Source organism: Ambystoma mexicanum, chromosome 3p, assembly GCF_040938575.1.
Source record: "Ambystoma mexicanum isolate Mex_15411 chromosome 3p, UKY_AmexF1_1, whole genome shotgun sequence".
Classification (NCBI taxonomy): domain Eukaryota; kingdom Metazoa; phylum Chordata; class Amphibia; order Caudata; family Ambystomatidae; genus Ambystoma; species Ambystoma mexicanum.
In genome coordinates, this window is record NC_090925.1 from 12,699,639 (window position 1) to 12,723,644 (window position 24,006).

Here is a 24,006-nt window from a genome sequence, read left to right on the forward strand (position 1 = left end):
GTACTGGCAGTGGCAGCGGCCCACTTGCGCAGATTATCCATCCCGGTTTACCCGTACCTCGACGACTGGCTCATAACAGGGGATTCTTACGAAACATGCTTCTCCAATACCCAAAGGACCGTAGACCTTTTGTCCCAACTGGGCTTCTCCATCAACGAAAAGTCCAGCTTAGACCCCAGCCAAATCAAACAATTCCTAGGGGCTCTAATTCAAACAAGGGACGGCCTCGTCTTCCCCTCCAACGAGAGGGTCCAAAACATGCTGTTTCAGATCCCCCAATATGTGGCAGGTCGACAGGTGACGGTACGCAAAGCAATGCGCCTGCTAGGGATGATGGCGTCATGTATTTATTTGGTACCTCACGCGCGCCTGCGCCCAATGCAAGAGTGGCTCTACAGCCAGTGGTGTCAGGCCAGCGGACAATGGGACGATCTAGTGGTGGTCTCGCAGGCCTTGGTTCTCTCGCTACGGTGGTGGACAAAGGAAAACCTATTAGGGAAAACGTTTGCCACACCCGCAGTGGAAGCCACTCTAACCACAGACGCATCCCTTACAGGATGGGGGGGCTCACCTATCCCATCAGACTGCTCACGGAGTGTGGACTCCGAGCTTAGCATCCAAGCATATACACCTGCTGGAACTATTAGCAGTGTTCAAAGCACTGAAAGCCTTTCAGGAACACTTACAAGGAAAGACAGTGATGGTCCTCACAGACAGCACCACAGCCATGCACTATCTCAGCAAGCAAGGGGGCACTCGCTCTCCAGGACTGTCCAAGCTGTCCCAGAATATATGGAAGTGGGCTCTCAAACACATGTTCCTACTATCACAACATGTACCAGGGGAACTCAATCTGCTAGCAGACAAACTCAGCAGAGACTTCCCCCCTACCCAAAGAGTACGAATGGCAATTGCACGAAAACATCGTCTTAGACGTCTTCACGCAATGGGGTTTCCCGGAAAAAGACCTGGTCGCAACCCTGGAGAACTCTCAATGCCAAAGTTACGCCTCCAGGTACCCCCAAAACCAGTCCAAGGGGAACGGTCTGTTGATTCAATGGTCAGGGAAATTTGTTTACGCCTTTCCCCCGACTCCCCTCCTCAACAAAGTGGTGCACAAGATGCACCAAGAGCAGGTTACCATGATACTAGTAGCCCCAATGTGGGCCCGGCAGCCATGGTTCGCTCACTTGATGGAGATGTCCCTATCTCCCCCAATGAAACTTCCCTGCCCGTACAACATGCTATCACAAGACAAGGGCAGGACACTGCATCCATGCCCTCAGACCATGAACTTAGCAGCCTGGCTCCTGAGATCATAGAATTTGGACATTTACATCTCCCTCAGATGTATGGACATCCTCAGGGAAGCCAGAAAACCTAATACTCGCCACTGCTATTCTAGCAAGTGGAAAAGATTTGTCATCTGGTGTAGAAGTAAGAACATCAACCCAGTTGACTGCTCTGCCACTAACATTATTCTGTACTTGACCCATTTACTGGATTCAGGTCTAGTGTTTAATTCCATTAAAGTCCACCTAGCGGCACTTTCTGCATACACCACTTCCCAACTTAGTGTCGTGGTGGAAGATACCAGTTATCAAGGCCTTCATGGAAGGGGTTAAGAGAATACACCCCCCCCCGATAGCTAACCCAGCTCCCGGATGGGACTTAAACGTGGTACTTTCGAAACTCATGGGCACTCCTTTCGAACCCATGCACAAGGCAACTCTTAAATACCTCACGCTTAAGACTGCTTTCCTAATAGCTATCACCTCCATTAGGAGAGTAAGTGAACTACAGGCTCTTTCTGTACTAGACCCCTTCGTATCAGTTCACAAGGACAAGGTGGTTCTTCGCACACACCCAAGGTTTGCACCAAAATTCATCTCGAAATTTCATGTAAACCAATCTATAGAACTACCAACGTTCTTTCAAAATCCTTCCAGCTTGGGGGAAAGAAGTCTGCATACACTAGATGTACGCAGAGCTGTCATTTTCTACATGGAAAGAACCAGATCACTGAGAAAGACTAATCAGTTCTTTGTCTCGGTGGCAGCAGGAAGAGAAGGAGATGCAGTCTCTAAATCCACTATATCTAGATGGATTGTACAATGCATCACTCTCTGTTACACTCTTGCTAAGAGAGAACTACCCTTCAAGCCAAGAGCACATTCCACTCGAGGCACTGGGGCTTCCATAGCATTCATTGCAAATGTTCCCCTTGAGTCCATCTGCAAAGCGGCTACCTGGAGTTCTGTGCACACCTTTACAAAACACTACTGTCTAGATGCACACTCTAGATCTGACTCCCAGGTGGGACAGGCAGTATTAAGACATCTTTTCTCTACTGTTCCTTCTCATAACCCACCGCCAACTCCGGGTACTGCTCGCTAGTCTATGCACAGCATGTGATTCTAAGCAGATTAACAAACATCAGAAGACAATGCATTACTTACCGTAAAAGCATTTCTGATGGTTATCTGCTTAGATTCACATGCGCCCGCCCTTCCTCCCCGCTCGGATGGAAGGAACATAGACATCCTCTACTATATTTCTCTCTTTTCTGTACTCACTCACGTCTAGAAGGCTCCCTCAGGGCAGAAAAATACAAACAGAGGGACCTCGACGCATGAGGGATTGTGGGTACAACGCACGTCACTATAGGGATAGTGTTACAGACACGCCTTGTCGACGTCCCCTTTTCGATTACGAAAAACAAAATGCAATACTCTGCAGTGACCACTGGATGTCGGACCTATGCACAGCATGTGAATCTAAGCAGATACAACCATCAGAAATGCTTTTACGGTAAGTAATGCATTGTCATATATCGAGGCATCCGGATCACGAATAAATTGGAGGACTATACGTCCAGAAACCTGTATGCAATTATGCAGCGATTCTCACGAGATGTGAACCACTGGGTGACGCTGCCACTGACCCTTCAGGGAAGAGCACCGCTGTTCAAGATGCTGGCCCTTACCCGCTTTCTATACATCCTGCAAAATGCGCCCCTACATATCCTGGCTTCTGAATTTGGTAAGCTAAATTGCGGAAGCTACTGTGGGGAGGAGGCCATCCAAGAATAGCACTGCACACCCTCCAGCACTCAGTATGGGAGGGATGGATTGGGCTCCCACATATTCAAGCATGGTGGCTATAAACAATGGCACTGCTATAATAATAAAGACATTTAACGTAAAGTAATTTGCATTGTGGCAACAAACACAAATCTTGCATGTATAAAAATAAGCCAGCTGGAACCACAGCTTGCTCATTGGCCAGCATTCTATCACTGTCCCAGACTCTGTCCTGGCTATTTCGCTACTGAGGTTTCATCCCCTCGGCACCTCCTTCTGGGCCTCCACACCATGGCCCAGAGCAACTGGCGAGCAACTATTTAGGGTACCGGGAGCAACATGTTGCTCTCGGGCTACAAGTTGAGTATCACTACCCTAGGCAACGTCAATTCCCTAAACAAGGCAGGCCTGCAGGCATAAAATTAGAGACATCTGGCGTAGGCCACGGATGTGTGGTAATGGCGATCCTCTGATTGCGTGGCAAGGCAAGCCCCACCTGAATAACATAGATTGCGGAAAAAACACAAGACAACCCGGTCCGCTGCAATCATGAAGCCGCAGCCCACAGGAATTCACAACACGCTACCAGCAACGTTTCTCTGAGAAAGCACCCTTAATAGATACCCAGGGGCAAATGCATCGGAACCAGCGTCCAATCCTGGGGGCCATGCAACAACAACACTTGGACCCTGTGTCTGTGGCGTCGCAGATAAACTGAACCTCCCTCAACCTTGAGACCGCCAGACCACGACTGTGACATCACACAATGGCCTCATTCCTAAATCACAAGAACATGCAATGAGGATTTAAACCTCCTTCAACCAGTGTAAGAAGCAAAACTGACATTCACCCAAACTCTTAAACCTAACCTGACAAATGGAGAATCAAAACATACAATGCAACAAGCGATAGGAAAGTTAGAAACCGGTGTAGTTTTAATCAAAACATGACAGCAATGGCATGTACAGGATAGACCGGTTTTTTGCCAGGAAGGCCCTTTAAAACAGAACTACACACCGTCTACATTCTGTAGTTCAGGGCTCAACATCATTGTTTTGTTTGTTGTGAACATTTGCTAAAAACATTAAACATTGGCTACCAAGTTGAGCTGTGGCAGCCTGCCAGCACTTTTCCGCATCTGGATCATGCTGCTCTAATACAGGGAAGAGGGGGGAGGCCATGGGCTGGCATTGCCTCTGCGAAAGCTGGGGCCTACTCGGCTGCAATATGGGACACCTATCCGTTTGTCTATTTGATTGCCACAAACCATACACTGACTTGTAATCCGAAAGATCGCTCAGTAGATGGCAAAAAAAAAGTTACGTGCAAGATAACTTGTGCCACTAATTCATGGGGATTCAATTTGAGCTCTACACTGAAACCAGCAACTAGCTCATAGAAGCCAAAACCGACAGACCATAGACGCAAACGATGAAGCTGAAACACTGCTGCATAGCCATCTACTCAGGTGCATGCAAAACCTACCAGGACGTGTAGGCAGAGAGAGCGAGCATACACAACGGCAAATCCACGTTTAGTCAAAATAACGTGCAGTGCCGAGAGACGGTGACAAAACATAAGCAGAAGGTTGTTTTTACCGCTCAGTCTGAGGGGAATCAATCGGGGTTCATGGGGTGCGCTGCGGCCAAGATTGCCCGTGGGCATCTTAACAATCACACTGCGGAGTTTGGCAGCTTCGCAGATAACTGGTGTGCATGCTTATAAAAGCACCCTCTGGTACGATGAGGACCTTATGTTGTCAGCCTGCGGTAGTGATAGATGGCAGTCCCGTCCCATCTCCCCTCTCTAAAAACCCCTCCCAGAAGAACTCCAGTGCAGTCCTGGCCAGAGATCACAGCACCATTTCCAAGGGGTCCAAGAGCGGGCCCTCTTCCCAAGGGCTCCCCTCGGCATCAGCCTCAGGTTGCAGCAAATAAGGCGATCAGACAGACTGGTGGTAAGCCGAGCCTCTTGTATTAAGTAGCAAATACACAGCAAGTGTTCAGGCAGTTGGCACACAGCTCTCCCGGGCCCACCCCTAGAATGCTGTTTATATCCCATATTGTAGGCAAACAATATATTATAGCACTTTCATAATGGGGCGGGAGGGGTGTTACTTTGCCCAATATTGCAGACATTTGTAAAGAACTGTCTTCTCTTGTGACCTTGTGATGCAGCCTTGTGGGGACATTGGTGTTGTATTATGGATAAGCCTCATGGGTGACCTCCTGTCACCAGTGGACATGTAATGCTATTCAAAGATGCACTAAACATTAAAATATATGTCCTGTACTGTTTACAAAACTCACCGAGCTGGTGATCAGGTTAATTGTTGATTGTTTATTCTTTCTATGTGTAATTTTTTCAGCCATCATATGCGACCTAAGTAAGTAAAGGTCTCAACTGTTTTTTCATTTTTTCCAGAATTTGGATTTGTACTTTCCTCCTATGATGGATTAAACATAATATGGAGATGTTAGAATTTGTCTTCACTACAGCAAACTTATGTAGTTTAAATGCATGAGGTCAGGACTACTCCCCCCCCCCCCCCTGTACTAAGTATTATGGATAAGCAGCATTTGCAGAAACCCTACTATGGGGCTATTGCTATACTTGTAGAGAATAAGGGGCAGAGAAGGTCTGACGTTGCCTCTACCCTTTGGAAGGGTTTGGGCCTGTCTGGGGTGCCGCATGCAGAGGGAATATCTGAGGCCTAAATGTATGAGGCAGCCTTATGTATACCATAGCAATCCTGCCTAACATAGCAATCCTGCCACATCACCACCAACACTCAAAGCACTATTCAACATCAACTAGATAAGAAATCCCCCACGGATGCAATAACACACCGTTCACAAAAACGATGCGATGGATCTCGCAGATCACTTTAAGAATAAAATCAATATTTCACTGGATCATACAAAATAGACCAGTCAACCAAACCATTCAACCTCACCCATCTATCCCAAGACCACAAAACAGGCTGAACAGTTTCGCACAAATGTCAAGAAAAAACTGCTCGAACTGGCGGCATGGGTCCATTGGGGAGCATGCCTTGTTGCTTTTTTCACCAAACATCTACAAATAAATCCTTAAACGGGGTACACCATCGGAATGCTACTTAAACCTCTTCAACCTATCACTCTCTCAATGGGGAGAGTACTGTGGGCCTTCAAATCTGCCTACAGAAAACCACTCCTCGGACACAACCGGTGATGTGGAAGACCTCTTAAACTACAGACCGGTCTCTAACATCCCCTATCCAGTGAAAACTACTCGAGACCTATGTCTATGAGCAAACATCGGAATACGTAGAAAACAACCAGCGACTGGACCAGGCACAAGTCTGGTTCAGTCATGAGAGGGACAGAGATGGCACTTCTCCATATGGGATGATCTGAAAACCAACGCAGAATCCAGCACTAACTCGGCACTGATGCTACTCGACCTCTCTGCAGCATTAGACAATCCACCAAAAATCCTCATAGAGATTAGAAGAAATGGAGATCACTGACACGCTGTTGCTCTGGATTAAATCTTTGTCTGAAAGAACAAACAATGTGGATAAAACCATTCAAATCCGCACCACGGGACACCACCTGTGGAGTACCACAGGGATCCTCTCCTCTCTTCTCTTCAACATCTATATGATGCCATTAATCCACATCAGAAGACACAGCTTCACCTGCTACAACTACACAGACGATACCTACATCATCTACAAACTCGGCAAGGAATAAGAGGAGAACACAACGCAAATAGACGGTTTAAAAGAACTCTACCAATGGAAGAACACTAACTACCTCAAACTCGGAAACCTTGGAATCCTAATGGACAACGAGCTAAACGGTGAACTGCAACTAAACTCTAAGTAAAAAATGTTTCGATCTACACACAATCAAATGGATTCTACCATTCCTCTCCTTCACGCACAAAACACTGGCCATCTTCTCCCACATGTCCAGGATAGACCACGCCAACGACTTCTCAAACTCTCACTAAGAGACCACATCACTCAGGCGCTGAAGACGTTACGTTGGCTACCAGTCAAAAAACAAATCGCCTTCAAAACTATGTGCATAACAGACCGAGCTATTTACGGCTTAGGATCCAAATTCATACAAAAGTAAATCGCCATCTACGAGCCAACTAGAAAACTCTGATCCAGCCACATCCGACTAGAACCTAAACTGTACACCAAGATTTTGTGGATTAGCATTCTTCTTCTTAGCTGTAAATCTTTGGCACTCCTTCCCCAAAGAAATGAGAACTATGAACAACCACCTCGAATTCAAACCTGTCTCTTCATCTTGGAAAAGGAGCGAAAACGAATGAACATGAAATAAACACACAACGGAGAATGACTGGAGGGTATGCCGCACTGTAGTGTTGGGGAGCAGGGGGGGAGGAGGGAGTAGGAGGAGGAGAGCAACCCAATAGGAAGTCGTCCTAGGTGTACCCTTCCCTATAAGGGGGGGGGGTCAAACAGGAAGCAGGGGACTGACCTGGTTAGACCACTGATGGAGAGCCTGAGTTAATGGGGGGGGGGGGGGTAATAAGTAACTAATTAACGACCCTACCCACACTAAAGGTCGTATACTAGACTGGATTGCTGACCACAACTGCGCGGTAGACATTAGCTCCAACACCCCACGCCCTTGGACTGACCACCATCTACCACCATCTCCTGCACTTCATACCCTCTAAAACAGGAGGGTACCCCAACTCACCCGCACCACCCACCCTAGCTAGATCCAACTACTCATCACCGAAAGAATCCTCCGCCTCAGCGCTCGCCCATCCCACATCCAATAACCCCAAAGAGCTGGTAGAGCTCTACAACACCACCCTGAAAAGAGGTTCTAGATGCAGTAGCCCCACTAGAATTAAAAAAAAAAGCCAAACATACACTTGAACCAACTCATGGTTCACACAGGAACTCAAAGCTACTCGAACAGCAAAAAAAAGCAACATTCCAATCCTGGCAAACTAACCCCTCTACCGCCACTAGACACGCACCTCCCAGTTGCCAAACAATACAAGCTGGCCATCACCACAGCCAAAGCCACCACCTACAACTCCAGAATTGAAAAAGCAAACTCCCAAATCGAAAGCACTATTTGCCATCTATAACTGCCAATTCCCACCTCCACACAACTCACCGAGAGACGAAACATGCTGTAACAACAATCCGCATGCCATGCTAAACAAAATCCAAACACTTCAGACCAAAATCAAATTCCAATTTGACAAACTGCCCAAAGCGCCACCACCCACACCAAAACCTCCTGCAATATCGCGACCTCCAGGTACCCTGCAGGGCGCAAACAAACCCACACCGTTTGCATTCAGACAAGTCACCATCCCTGAAGTTCTAAAGATCATGAAACCGACCAAACCATCTCTATGTAAAGGGGAGACTTGCCCAGCTAATCAAAGACTGTCCCACCGCCCTAGCTCCTTTCATCACTACCTTCTCCAACGCCTCCTTCGCCAACAGCACAGTCCAGCTTGCCCTCATGGAAGCCTGGTTACGACCGCTTCTGAAGAAACCTACCCTCGACCCTGACTCTCCTAGCTACTACCTTCCAATCACAACTGTACCATTTTTGTTGAAAATTCTGGACAAGGCTGCCTACCTACAGATCCAATCCTACCTGGAACCTCATAACATTCTAGGTAAAAGGCAATCCGGCTTCTGCCCACGGTACGGAATCGGCCTTACTGGACCTCAAGAACCAACTACTTGAAGCCATGGACAAAGGCAAAACCTCACTCCTACTACTCTTGGATCTATTGGCAGCCTTTGACTTGGTTGACCACAAGGTCCTGTGTAAACACATTATTGACACTGCCCACTTATCACAAGACGCCACTGCATGGATCACCTCGCTCCTAGAGGGCAGATCCATGAGGGTATTCTCTGACCAGGTCTCAGCCTCGCCATCACCCATTGAATGCGGAGTTCCACAAGGGTCTTGTACCTCCCCCCACTCTCTACAACCTTTTCACCCTTCCTTTGTTCAGTGACTTAAATGACATTGGCATAGCCTTCACCAACTATGCCGACGACACAAAAATTCTTCTCCCACTAACAGGAATCTATGAACAAGATCTTGACCCCCTCCAGAAGACTTCTGCACACATCCAGGCCTGTATGGCAGCTAATGGTCTCTGTCTAAATGGGGGGGGGGAGACAGAAATCCTACTGGTAGGCCCAAAAGAATCCCTAAAAGAAAATAAAAAAATAAAAATAAATAAAGACGTCAAATATAATTCCTTCACTATTGAGAACTCTATCGGAGCTGCCACTGCAGTGAAAACTCTTGGTGTGTGTAGATTCCACCTCATCAATGGACAGACAAGTTAGTGCCATCTCATCCTCAGCCGCACTTACTACTAAAATCATAAATGCAGTAAAACCTCACCCATCACCAAAAACTGCCTCAACATAGCGAGAGCTACAATTGGCGCAAAACTCGACTACTGTAACATCTTACTCCCAGGCACTTCCGCAAATAACCTCAACAGACTTCAAATGGCACAAAACAGCGCCCTCATAGCCACCCTCAGCATCCTGTGGAGAGAGCACATCACACTGGCAAGAAAAGACGCCCACTGGCTCCCTATCAAGGAGCTCATTACATTTAAGGCCCTCACGGATCACCCACAGATGCCTTGCCCAGACAGCTCCGGCATACCTAGCAGAAAGAATTCACCAAGCCCCGCCATACAGACCAAAACGTGACCAACAAGCTCACCTGCTCTCCGTCCCAGCCTTCAACAGAGCCAAAGCTGGCGGCACAAGCTTTGAAGTCCTAGCACCAAAAGCTTGGAATGCGCTCCCACGCAGCCTAAGAAACGAGCAATCCCTCACAACCTTCAGGAAGGTCCTAAAAACGAATCTCTTCAACTAGTCTATTGCCAATACCGTTCCTATGTAACCTTGGTACGCTGTCATATTTTTACCTGTACCACTGCCTAAAATCTGTACCATGTCATAAGTGAATATCCTGTAACAGCGCCACAATGCCTTCGGGCCGCCGGGCGCTTTATAAATGCAAATAAATAAGGAGAGGAGGGAAGTGCCCAGATCAGAACTGATGGACAACGGGACACTAGGAGCACATCTCCACCTTGAACCCGTGGGGGTGGTAATTTCGGCACACTGAAAATATAATGGAGTGGAAGATGCAGCCCTTTGAGGACCCACTGTTCTACACACATCATTGGGGGGTGGGAGGGCGCAAGTGTATCGTACCGGAATACTCGACCAGGGAGGGGATGCATGCAGCCGTCGGTTGAGAGACTGTGTGTGATAGGGCACTGCCACTAACCATCCCATCAAAAATGTTTTAACTCTTATGCATACACCTCAAATTCCTAACTAAACAGAACCATACTTGTACCGCACAACAAACTGCAGGCACTTCACTACAACATACCGAACCACACACAGCCTCTCACAACAGAACATGACCAATACCAACCAAAAAACACAACTACGCTCAGCGCGAACCGTGTCAACCGAACTGAAGCTGCCAACAGCACAACAGCTCTCTTGCTTCTTTCCCCCTGCTGAGTCCTACTAATTTACACTGCCCCCCCACCCCTTGCTTTACAGACCTGCTAGAGTGCCAAGGGACCATGCAAGTGGCGACAGTACTTGGTATAAGAACCTAGAACAGAACATTAATTCCAGCAATATTGCCTTCTGTTGCATATTTTGTTGGTATGGCAGTATTCCTGAAATCCTAACTGATCATGTACCCGATGTTGGTCTGCAAATGGGGAGGTTCGATGGAATCAAGTGCTGTTGTGCCACAATTTAAGGTAGAAACCCTGAGGTAATTGGTCACACTCACTGAATTGCTTATCTCTTTTGATGTTTGCTTGTTTTTAAATGCAGGTCCTCTGATTGCCATCTCCGTCTTTTCATTACGGCCGAAAGAAAGCAAGGAGCTGTTAACTGTGGATCATCCAGGTGCTGGTACTGCAGACGTCTACAACTCTCCCACAAGTAAGTACGATCGTTACCAGGCCAAGAAATGGTCCAATATTCATCTCCTTAAATAACAAAAATGTTCAGCTGGTAGACCTGAGGAAGCAATGAGTTCCTCACCCCTATCGTTTCTTTTACAAATGCACCATTTTCTGATGCTTGAACCTCTGACCTGTTAAACTCTGCCCTCCACTCAGCTTGGATTGTAGTGATTGGGTAGTGACTGGGAATTACCACATAGGGTTATCTCTGTTGTTCACAGGTGCTCACACTGTCATGATGCCTACCTCCAAGGTGCCAGACAAGACCCAGCTACCCCAGAGGCAGACATCATGTCTTCAAGGGAAGTCGCAACAGCCTCAAGTAGGGGCTCTTTGGACTCAGTCCTGGCGCCTTTGGCGCCAGGCTCATATCGGGCCACAGTCCTGGCGCCATAGGCGCCAGGCTCATAAAAGGGGACTTTGTGTTAAAGGTGGTTAGTGTTAACTTACCTGATGCAGACCATGCTGCAACATCCAGGCCTTCTGAGGCCTGAATGGGACTACTTTATCTTTGGAACTACTTAACCACACGGGTGTGGTCGGGGGAGGAATACATACCTGAGAGCAAGGATACATACCTGGAACTACTTTGTAGGCTATTTAAGCCACGCCCAAGCAGCAACTCGCGCTTCGCGTTGTTCTGCATCTAGCAGCTGGACGCTCACCGTGTTTGCTCCTGCATTCTGTCTTCTGCCACTCCTGCCAGCATCCTGGAACACCTGCAAAGAGAGAAGAGAAGAGAAGAGAAAAGGGTAAAGAAGAGTCCTTACCTGCTAAATCCGCATTCCGGAAACATCTCGCCGACGGTCCTGAAAAGGAAGACATCCATTTAAAAGCACATTGCATCGATTGCTGCAGTGCCGCATCTCTCTCACCTGTACAAGGTACCACCACGTTCTACGGCGACATCTGAACTCGCAGCCACATCATCGCGCCTAGGGAGAAAAAGACAAGAATAAAGGTGAGAGGGGAAAGAAAACAAGGAAACCTTAATTTCCATTACAAAGCTTACCTGTTGGGTTATTCCAACTTCATTTCGGGTCGGTGCCGCATCCTGGCATTTCCGGACCCCGGCCCCTATAGGGAAAAAAGACATCACGTTAGTGGGCGCATGAAAAGACATGACCCAAACGCCCATTAAAGACTTACCTGATTTCTTCTGGATTGAGCTTCGTTTCGGGTTGGTGCCGCATCCAGGCATTTCCGGACCCCGGCCCCTATGGGGAAAAAAGACATCAGCGTTAGTGAGCGCATTGATACAAGGACACTGAGAACTCTCATCAAGCTCACCAGAGTCTCATTCTTCGGTTCCACAGCTCTTCTCGGAATAGTTTCCGCACCTGAAAAAGAGACAACGAACAATTATTATTGCGGAATCATACTCATTAACAGAAACCTTACGGTACTATACCGGGAAAACAAAAACTTGAACCCTCTACAATCAAAATCCCAGTGAAGTAACTGGATACAACGCGCCCCTGCATGAGAAGCAGGATGGAGAGCTCAACCTTTCAAACCCTAAGGTGAGACTTCACGTGGGGTCGCAGGAGGGTTTCGTAGAGGGGTGAGAAGGGAGCGGGAGGCTTATACTTTCTCCCGCAGATTGTTAATACTCCCTTTTCACATACAGAAAGATATTCCTGCGAGCCAGACAAGCCAGATTCGAAGGTCCGGTCCAGCCCATCTTCCGGGTCCTGCGCTTCACCATAGAAGAAGCAACAACACTCCAAACCAGACCTGCGCCTCCGTGGGAGTCAGGTGAGCGTAACACACAACAGGCTTCTGTGGGTGTGCCTGGGTGCACCCTAGTGTGTCTGTGAGTGAGATGTCTGGAATTCCTCTGGAATACACATTTCCTCCGTTTGCCTGCACAGATGTTCTCAAAACATTGTATGGCATTCGAGCAGCAATGATTGGCTAGCTGGAGCTGTTTGAATGGTGATCACCATCTACCCCTGGTTTAGTCATCTATGCTGAAACTCCACAGGAGTAATTTGTCAAAAGCTGGAACTTGCTCTCAACGTATCGGGAAGGACCACAAACCAGAGGAAGGAGGCAAAAGCTCTGCGCCAGCATCCGTCCTGCTCTAAAATACCCCCTGGGGGTTGTCCTGCTCTGCTGTGGCCAGGAGGAACCCTGGGTGAAGCTCCTTCCGCTGTGTGCGATGCGCCTTGCCTTTATCTGATAGGAGTATTTGAATCTCCACCTCATTAAGGGTTTTGTCCTCAGTTGGCCTCCATCACTTGCCTGTGTCGCCTGGCCCTGACATCTGAGCACTGCATCTTTCCAGAAACCGGGCTTAGCAGTTACCTCTGCTGCCTGACCTGTTATTGCATGCTTGAATGTTATCTTGGCTGTCTCCAATGGCATGTCCTGTTGCACTTTGTTCCTTCTGAAACCTCTGAGTTTTGGCAAGGGTCCCCGTTGCATTTTCTTTAGTCTGAAGTCGCTGAGATGCTATTTATTAGCCCTATCCCGTCTTTATCTGTGAGTCTCTCCACCATCATCTGGAGTCTGTGGCCACCTCCTCCTGGGTTGGGGTCTTCCTCAACGTGCCCATCCAGTGGTAAACTGCAACGTCTCTGGCTGCTGCTCCTCGAAGGACGCCAGTGTGCAGGCACTTCGTCCTTTCCTCAGCTGATTATCTTCATTGAGGTCCTAGACATTCTGATTCTTCAATGTCTGCACAGTGTTCGTGTGCATACCCTGTCAATCCATCGGACATCTGCAACCTTCTGGCTGTGGTGCGGAGGACTCCGCTCTGTAAGTTCTGATTCCTCACTACTTTGAGCTTTTTGCCTCTTCTAGATCCCTTCTCATGTGTGCCTAGACTGGCCTCTGGGTTGTCATCCTGCTCCTGTGGTGCTGCAGGACTCCAATGCTGACTTGGCGCCTTCAGAAGACCACATGGTTCCTCCAACAACTGATGTCTAAGATCCTGTCTGCAACCTTGGACTTGGCATGGTGACAAGTCTTCAGGGGCAGGGGGTAAGGGTGGACCTCCTCATTTCTGTCTCCTTTGGGTTCCTTCTGTGTGTAGTGTGAGAAACCCCAAGCTGTCTCACTTACACGTCCCTGGGGGATTTGTTCTCCAGGTGGCCAGGACACGGCCATCGCTATTGGATCAGTTCCTGGGGGTGGACCACCAGTGAGGGAGGATTGTGATGCTGGAAATCCATCGGAGGGACAGGGCCTCGGTATCCTTGTCCTTTACTGCTTTTTATCGTGTGTTCTGTCGTGTTTTCTGTGCAGGAGTTCATGTGGGACTCCTGGCGGTGCAGCTCTTTTGGTTTTGGTGAACGAACCCATGGGATACACTTATGGCACCCATGGGTGGGGGTACAACCCTGTGCCACTAGTGTATGTTTTTGGGCACCTGTGTGTGGCCCACAGACCAGGGTACGGGCTGGTGGCAGCTCCGTGCTGAAATGACTGGTGCTCTGAGCAGTCTCCATTTTGGGATGCCCAGGCCCTGTCATTGGAATCGGTAGGTTCCTGATGGAGACAAAATGGCCTCTTGCCTTCCATCGCCTCTTACCTTGATCTTCCCGAAGTCCCGGGAAGCCCCGACTCTGTCCCTTCCCCCTGACTGCTGTTGGGTGGAAGTTCCATATATGGTAGTGTAGGGAAGTGCCAACCAGACTGTCTGGAGCCTTCCCAACGACCATATGTTGTGGGTACACCTGTGGGTGGGACCTGGGTGAATGGAGTGTGTGACGAATGCGCATTCTGTGTTATGGGTGTCTAGGATCTGGTGGTTGACACAATGACTGAGACAGCCCTGCCCAAAACTGGTATGAATGCAGTGTGTAGTGTTGAATGGCATGGCACTTATTCCAATCCACATTCCGTGTTGTGAGTGTCTGGATGGAGAAGAATGGCCTGAATGCACCATGCGCCTGATTGGCTGACACTGCTGAATGCCCTTTGTTGTAGTGATTGAATGCTCGAGTGTGACCCAGCGGAATCAATGGGAGATCAACTGTATATCTGGGGACCTCTCACTGCTAGGAATCGTGTTCAGAGCTGAAGTCCAAACTACGAAGAGTAACTGGAGTGAAACTGACGCTTGACCTTGAAGCCCTGCTGGATGAGAAGAATTGCTGTTGCTCTCCTTCATCAATCTGAAAGCTGCTGTGTCTCCAAGGACTGACGCAGAGAGGACCTGGTAAGGCGCCCCCTTCCCGAGCTATGAGGGACCATTGTGCACCAGCTGATCTTTACCAAATCTCCCTGGTAGACAGACCTTCAACAGGCTGCCGACCCAAGACTGGGACTGCCGCGGAATCCCAAGGAGAAGCGCCCGGACTGTTGTCTGCCACTGTTGCCGACCGGAGCTGCCGTGCTCCCGTTTGCCTAAGAACCTTTGATCCAAGGACTCTCTCGTCCGCTTCATCGCCGCTGTATCCCGCTGGAGAAGGCCAGACTGACGCACTGTGGCGTATCCACCGGTGGGTTTCCCGCCACCCAAAGACCAGACACCAACGACTCAACGCCCTTATTGGGCCACAGTTCTTCAAACTCTTTGCGGTCCAGAACTATCGACATTGAGGTGCCCCGCACGCCTCTTCCTTGCAGGACGCTTACGCTTCCCCGTCAACGAGCGCTGCTAGGAACGAAGCTGCCACTTCACCGTCGTAGCTCACCCTGTTCTCCGTCGGATGTTCGACCCGTGACTCCTGCCTTAAAGGGAGAGCACTCAAGAAGGGCCGTCTATTTCCCCAACCAACGCTACGCCAGGTACTTTGGGGTTGCAGAACTATTGGGAAATCGTTGGTGAACAATACATGGACTGGGCTTGTGATCTCTTTATTCTACAGGTTGCCCAGGTAGGGGGGGGATCTCCACACAGAACTGTGTCTCGGTAGGGGCCAGTATTCTGCCAATTGCCTTAACAAACTGCTTTCCTCTTACCTCTATTGCTGGTTTCCTTTACGACTTGATTTGTGTGCCATTTAAGCGTACAGTTGATGCACTTTAAAGCGATCTAATAGTAACTGGGTACCACGTAGAATTGTAGATTTGCCATTATAGATAACCGAGTACAAAGTGCGTTATCGTGATATTGTACATAACCTTGAATATTATATAAAGACTGTGTTTTAACCGATAGTGTGCGGACATTCCTTTGTGTGTGCTTGTGGACTACACTGTACTTAAGAACCAGCTCGCATCACCTCTTGAGAAGCTAGGCCTTGATGCTCGACCACGTACCAATATTGAGAATCTCGGCAGGGGTCCTCTGTGCCTCAGTACAGGGCCACCTCTTCTCCCCCCTTCCCACACCCACGCATAACACCCTAACTAACCCCACCGAACTCCCTACCAATCCCTTAATGACCCGGCTTTGTGGCTTCAACACTTGGCTACAAAACCCACACCTAATCAACCTTGCACAATCCAACTCAGGAATGCCAGACTCGGCTCCAGACTGCCTCTTGTACCATGCGCCCAGCGTCACCTCCAGCCCATTACGAAGACGATATCCAACCTCCCAGCAACTCACCCCCCCCCCCACATCCCCCCCAATTAAAGAACTAAAGGGAGCCCTCATCAATGCCAGATCCCTTACGGCCCACGCCCTCATCACTGTCCAAAACCTTAACTTCATCGCCATCACAGAAACATGGTTACATGCCGCCTCAGGCACACTTCTTGCCCTCGCTATCCCCGATGGCTACTCATCCTCAGAAATGACCGCCAGTCGAACCTATCCAAAGGGGGTGGAGTCGCATTTATATATAGACAATATCACTATGAGAATTATCCCTAACACCCAATTTAGCTCTGCCGAATCACTATTGGTGAAATTATCCCTTTCACCGGCCAACACAGCAACACTACACCTCATCTACAGACCACTATGTCCACTCGCCTCCTTCACAGACGATATTACTTCCATCCTGACCGACAACATTAAGCCTAACTCACAGGTGTTACTACTGGGTGACATCAACCTCGGCCTATCCGACCCTAAGGATCCTATGGCCAGCGAGGTCGCTAGCACCTTATCCAACTTAGGTTTCCAGCAACACATTCTTGAACCTACCCACAACAAGGGTAGAACGCTCGATTGGATTGTAGAATTCAATTGTAATACATCGATGAGCTCTAATTCCGCCTGTGCCTGGTCCGACCACCATATTATCTTTCACTTACCAGCCACCAATCCGCACTCCAAACCTACTATAGCCCCGGCTATTCCCACCAGGAACAAAAAGGACACTACTAGAGACAAACTACTCCCACTCGTCCTACCCATTCTGAACTGTGTTTCTCAGCTCAATGACCCTACCGTTTTAGTGGACCCCTTCAACCAAACACTGATCAAAGCCATTGACACCATAGCACCGCTCAAAATACGGAAAGCTAAACAACGAGCCCATCTGAACTCGTGGTTTACCCTTCAACTTGGAGCTCTGAGCAAAGAAAAACGCAAGGCTGAAGCACTTTGGAAAAGTCTTCATTGTGAGGCCAACAAAGACCTCCTTCTCATCACATCCCTCAATTACAAGGAAGCAATCCTTCAAGCCAAAAAAGACTTACAACCAGCGTATATCGCAAGCTGAATCAAACACAAAGGAGCTATTTAAAATTCTCAAAGAATTGGAATCCCATTCACCCGTCCCTGATACCTGCAGCAAAGACAGTACGTGGTGCAACAATATCCAAAATGCTCTCCACCAAAATGACCCCCCTACAATCCAAAATCTACGCCAAACAAAACTCCCTTCTCGCATCCCCCTAACTAGATTCCCTGTGCCTAAAACTGCCACTTTCTTCCCCCACACTCCATTTAGCTTTGTGCCTTCACCATCCCGGAGGTTGAAAAATCATCAGTAACCTAAAACCCTCCAACTGCCCAGGTGATTCCTGCCCGGCTCCTTTCATAACCGCCTTCAATTCCTCGTTTCAATCTGGAATTGTCCCTAACAATCTGAAGGACGCATGGGTCATCCCTCTTTTAAAAAAAAAACACGTCATTAGATCCAGAGATACCCTCCAACTACAGACCCATCACTATGGTCCCGTTCCTTCTAAAAATATTAGATAGAGCAGCCTACCTACAGATACAGAATTATCTGGAAACCAATCTTCTCGGTACAAGACAATCTGGTTTTAGACCTAAGCACGGGACAGAAACAGCCCTCTTAGACCTCAAAACCCCAAACTAGGACTTAAAGACAACCGCAAACTGGCCTTCCTACTTCTTCTGGACCTATCTGCAGCTTTCGATTTGGTCAATCACAAAATCCTCTGCCATCATCTGAAATCAGCTGCCCACTTTTCCGACAATGCCACTAATTGGATTAGGTCCTTCCTTGACAATAGACACACGAGTATTTTCACCTACCTCTTCAGCAGACCCCACCCCAGTCCCCTACAGAGTCCCTAAGGGTCCTGTGTCTCCCCTACACTCTACAATGTATTCACCAAACCTCTGTTCGATGTGCTTGACTATCTGGGCGTCACCTACACTAATTATGCAGATGACACCCAGATACTCATCCCTATCACTGGTGACTACATTGCATATTCTAAAGCTCTGAATGACATCTACCAAGTCATCCAAGCCTGGAGGGCCCAACATGAGCTCTGTCTTAATGACAAGACCGAGCTCCTCATCCTGGGCACACAACAGAGACTCAATACGATGAACCCTTTGTTCAACTCTTTTAATATCGAAGTCAATTCCATCAAGTATCCAAAGATACTAAAACCTTGGGAATCTACCCAGAATCTACACTCTCCCTAAAGAGGCAAACCAACGCAGTCGTCGCTGCCTCAGCTTACACATGCAAGCTGATCACAGCCTGCCGCCCATTCCTCTCCACTCAGAACTGTATCACCCTTGCCAGGACATTGGTTATGTCCAAACTTGATTGTTGCAACGCACTAACTGACACAACCTCAACAAACTCCAGATCACCCAAAATAACACTATCAGAGCGGCCCTCAACATTCCCAGATCTGCACACATCTCTGAAACTACGAAGAATCTTCACTGGCTCTCAGTCGCCCAAAGGATATCACTGAAATCTCTGGCCCTTACTTACAAATGCGGAAATAACAGGCCCCTATCTACCTAACCTTGTGTTTCACCCAGCATACTCCATCTGTCACTTAGATCTGCCCAAGCACACTGCCTCACGATCCCCAGATTCAAGCTCCAGACAGCCGGAGGTGCTAGCTTCCCAGTCTTGGCTGCCAAACTCTGGAAAACATTGTCACTTACCATTAGAATCTTACCTTTACTGAACGTATTCAAACACAAAGCTAAGCTCTGGCTAGCTACTACATCTGACCAACTGTCTTCACAGGCCATCTGATCGCTACCACCCTCATTATGCCTGACTCTTGATACTTTGCCTACCAACTTGCACTGTTCTTGTACTTTACTGCCTTTGTTCGTGCAAGTGACTGACTGACTGTAATTTTAACTGTAACTCTGCCATTCTTGTAATTACTGTTTGTCGATATGCGCCCGGTTGCCCTCAGGCCTGGTGCGCTATACAAATAAAATAAATACAAATGCAAATAAATACAAACGTTCAAGTTTGGCACATAGCACTTCTATAGTTGCTGCATAGTTCAAGGCACGGACGGTTTGTGTATTGCGTGCTATTTCAACACCCAGGTATTTCTCCCGTGTGGGGGCCCATATAGCTCTCTGGGTTTGAGTGGCTTCTGTGAGGGGAAAGATCTCAGATTTGGTTGAGTTCAGCTTCAGCCCAGAATAATCCCTGAATTCCTTGACTGATCATAGCGTCGTGCCAAGGCTGGTTTCTGGGTTCATTAAATACAACATTGTCATCTGCATATAGCGTAATGATCTCTGCACTTCAGTGAGAGTCCCATTCTGCTATGTCGAGCTCTCATCAGATCTGCGAGGGGTTCTATAACCAGTGCATACAATGGAGGGGATAACTGGTAGCCCTGTCTGGTACCTCCGACCAACTCCAGGATTACTGACCGGATCCCCTTAATACAAATTCTAGCGAACGGTTTCGTGTACAGTATCCGCACCCATCTCACAAAGTTCGGCCTGAATCCATAATTGTTGTACCCTGAATAGGAAGGGCCAGTTGACTCTGTTGAATGCCTTCTGCATGTCTAGTGGCAGTGCCTCCCCCTGGGTGTCTTTAGGTATCGATGCAAGGATGTTTTAGCAGCGGCGGATATTGGTCGCCGTGGACCTTCCCAAAACACAGCCGGCCTGGTCCTCATGGACCATGTGTGGCATCAGAGGGTTCATTCGTGTGGCCAGTATTTTAGCGAATATCTACGCATGTGTTTATTAATGAGGGAGGCCTGTAGGAACCACTCCTCCGGCCGCTTTCTGGGTATGAGCAGTAAAGTGGTTATTGCTTCCCGTGTCGGTTTTTAAAGCCTCCTCTGTCCAAACAGCCAGGTGTCGAGGCACCACGGTTGTAGAAAATTCTTTATAGAACTTGGCCTCCAGTCCATCAGATCCTGGTGCCTTCCCATTTAGTAGGGATTTGCTAGCTTCCGCCATCTCCAATTGGGTCAGGGGATTTTCTAGTGCATCCCTTGTCTCGAGCGACAAAAGTGTGGTGGGTATCCCAGCCAAGTATCTGTGTTTCTTCTTCTGTGGCAACCTCTGGGGAGAGTACAGGCAGAAGTAAGACCTTTCTTATTCCTGATCAGTAACTACTGTGTGGTCTGGGCGTGTTATACATGGGATGTTGGAATTGCCACGTTCCCCTCTCACCATCCTAGCTAGGAGTCTGCCTGGGCGCTCCTGCTCTCCGTATTGCCTAGCAGCTGCCAGTCGGTCAAAATAGCAGATCTCCCATTCTGCTGCCTCTTTGCACTTCTCCAGTTGAGTTTTAATATCTAGTTTAGTCTGGGTTGTTGGGGCAGTGATGTATCATTCCTGTAGTTGGGCTATATGTCCCTCAAGCCTCCCAAGCTCTCTGCATGTCTTTTTAAGCACTCCCAGCTTGGTCGACATGGCGATTTCCCCCCTTAAGTATACCCTGAAGGCCTGCCAGACAGTCGCTTGACTGTCGACCGTGCCCTAATTTTTTTTGGAAGTACTCGTCAATATGTTGGGTCAGGTTAGACTTATACACATGATCTAATAGAGCTGCTGCCTTAAACCTCCAAGGGGGTCTTCGTGGGGAGATTAGGGTCCTAACTGCCCTCCCGCCCTATGATCTGGGAGAGAGCCCTGGCACCAAAAGTCTGATTCGCCGGCATTCCCACCATATGAGGGGCCGAGCCTCGTCGACCACAGCCCCTCCAACAGTCCCCTGAGATAGCTGGGTATATCGCATGTAGCTAGGCCAGGCTGTAATGCCAACCGAAGATCTACTTATACCAAGCTTCTTGTAGCTGGGTTGCCTTGGCCACTTTGGGGATTGCCTTCCACAATCTTTCCCAATCCTCTTTCCCTCCAATCATCTTTCCCTCTAATCATCTTTCCCTCTAATCATCTTTCCCTCTCCACCCCCAACCTTTGCTCCCACGGTCTCATGTATGGCCATACAATTATCGAGCTTGCGCGCTCAAGGAGTTTATATAGGTCCAATATCAGACCCTGAGCGCCATCATGGAACAGAAGGAATCGTTCAAACTGTGTCAGGACCCGCGTGGCAGCCCACCCTCACCTCCACCGACAGCACCCAGTGCCGAATTTGGAAATATCTATGCCTCTCCACCTCCCCTCCCCGAATTCCTGCTTACATTCTTCGAAGGTTTTGCTCTTACCATTCCTGAACATGTCCCTCAGCGTTCTACATCCACCGCTCTCCCAAGCTCTAAATACCCCTTTCTCTAGCCCCGGTGTAAAGTCCCCATTGTTGAAGATGGGCGTGAAAGGGGAAGGGAACGATGATATCTTTAGTTTCTCCACTACCCTGTCCCAGGTCGACACCATCCCCTTTGTGATGTCACTCAGGTAGACATGGGCCGTTCGTAGCCTTAGCAGGAGCCACAATATTTCACCCAGATGGTGTTGGGCGACTGCCCTGTCCATCCACACCCAGTGTTTTACAGTCGTCTGCTAACCACTCCCTAAGCACCCGGAGGAGCGCCGCTTCGTGGTATCGCCTAAAGTCGGGCAACCCAAGGCCTCCCCGTCCCCTAGAAGCCTTCAAAAGTCGCCATGATAAACGTGGCCGTTTGCCTCCCCAAATAAATCCTTTAACCGCCAAGTCGAGTTCTTTAAAAAAGCTTGCCGGGACAGATAACGGGATCGCCTGGAAAAGGTAGAGTATACGAGGTAAGATCACCATTTTAATCGCCTCCCTCCTTCCAAGCCAGGAGATCCCGAGGGCCCCCACCGTCTCAGATCCCTCTTTACCTCCTTCAGCAGAGGGGAATAGTTTGCCCGATCCACCATTCAGGGAGGGGGTAATCCGAATTCCCAGGTATCGTATCCCGCCTGGGCTCCAATCGGAGAGAGCACCTTCAGCTCCCTAGCCTCCCTCTCCTCCAGAGATAGATTCATCAACTCCGACTTTTGCCAGTTTATCTTCAAACCCGATACTCCCCTGAATTTGGTCAGCACCGCCATGCACTCCTTAATGGATTCTTTCGGCTGCGTCAACATGAGCAGCATATCACAGTGAATGCTGCCACTTTGTTGGTTCCCCCCAAATGGTACGCCCCTGACCCCATCCGACTCCCTTATAGCCACTAGGAGAGGCTCCAAATAAATCGCATAGAGCAGGGGGGACAACTCTGTTTCGTACCTCGCTGCAGTCTGATCGGGTTCGAAGTTTCCCCATTAACCAAGATTCTCAACCGAGGGTTCTTATAATTTGCCTCAACCATGCTGATAAATTCCGTCCCCAGACCCATCCTATCCATAACCTAAAATAAAAACGACCACTCCACCCGTTCAACCGCTTTTTCAGCGTCGAGTGCTAAGAGTATCGCGGGAGTGGTCGTTTTCTGTGTCTTCTCTACTATATGGGCCACCCGCCTGATGTTGTCGGCCATCTGTCTCCCTACCACAAACCCAGACTGATCTTGATGGATCAATGCGCGTAAAAACTTCTCTAACCTATTTGCCAGTATTTTAGTGTACATTTTTGCTTCCTATAAGAGCAATGGGACGATAAGACGTACACTCCTCAAGGTCTTTGCCTGCCTTGTGTATAAGTGTTGTTTTAGCCTCCTCCATTGAGGGGGTGATACTGCCTCGGATCCTGAAGGAGTTGAATAATTGTGTTAGTTGAGGAACCAATAGGGGAGAGAAGAGTTTATAAAACGACGCTGGGTAGCCGTCCGGACCCGGGGCCTTGCCACGGGGGAGAGCCGCTATGGTCGCCCTCACTTCATCCTCCGAGATTGCTTGCCCAAGTTCCAACTCCTTGTCTCTGGACAGTCGCGGGAGGGGAAGGGCTCCCAGAAACTCCCTTCGAGGGCCTGGCAAAGGGCATTGTGTGGAGTATAGTTATTCATAAAACTCCGCCAATCTCCCCTTTATCTCTTCAGTCCCAGTGAGTCTGACCCCTTCCTTACTCCTCATAGCTACTATAACCTTATGCTCCCGATCCCCTCTCAATAGGCGCGCCAGGAGCGAGTCTGCCTTTTTTGCTTTTGCGTAGAACTTTTGTCTGACCCTAAGCATAGCGGCCTCCGCCTTTTTAGTTCTTACGACCCTCAGCTGTCCTGTATTCCTTATATATTTTTCTAGAGGGGTTGTTACCCAACAGTACTCTGGCAGCCTCTACCTCTCTTTCCAACTGCGCCTCAAGTTCCCTTAGCTGCCTATTTCTTTCCGCCTGCAAGGCGATGAGCTCGCCCCTTAGAGTAACTTTAAAAGCGTCACATCTGGTCTCGAGACTCGTGTCTACGCTATTGTTCTGCTCGAAGTAGCCCCGAATCTTACTTTAGATCTCCTCAC

The 24,006-nt window shown here is 48.7% G+C and overlaps 1 protein-coding gene across 4 annotated transcripts in view; it reads left to right on the forward strand.

The window, feature by feature from the left end:
* Positions 1 to 24,006, forward strand: part of LOC138580073 (zinc finger protein 282-like) — a 209,992-nt gene that overhangs the window by 83,807 nt on the left and 102,179 nt on the right. For all 4 annotated transcript variants that reach the window (XR_011304169.1, XM_069650325.1, XM_069650326.1 and 1 more), the window contains exon 3: positions 10,993 to 11,103. Coding sequence is in view for 3 of the 4 variants with exons in the window: in XM_069650325.1 (XP_069506426.1) it covers positions 10,993 to 11,103 (111 nt within the window). In the remaining variant the exon portion in view is untranslated. The remainder of the gene's footprint in view (positions 1 to 10,992; positions 11,104 to 24,006) is intronic.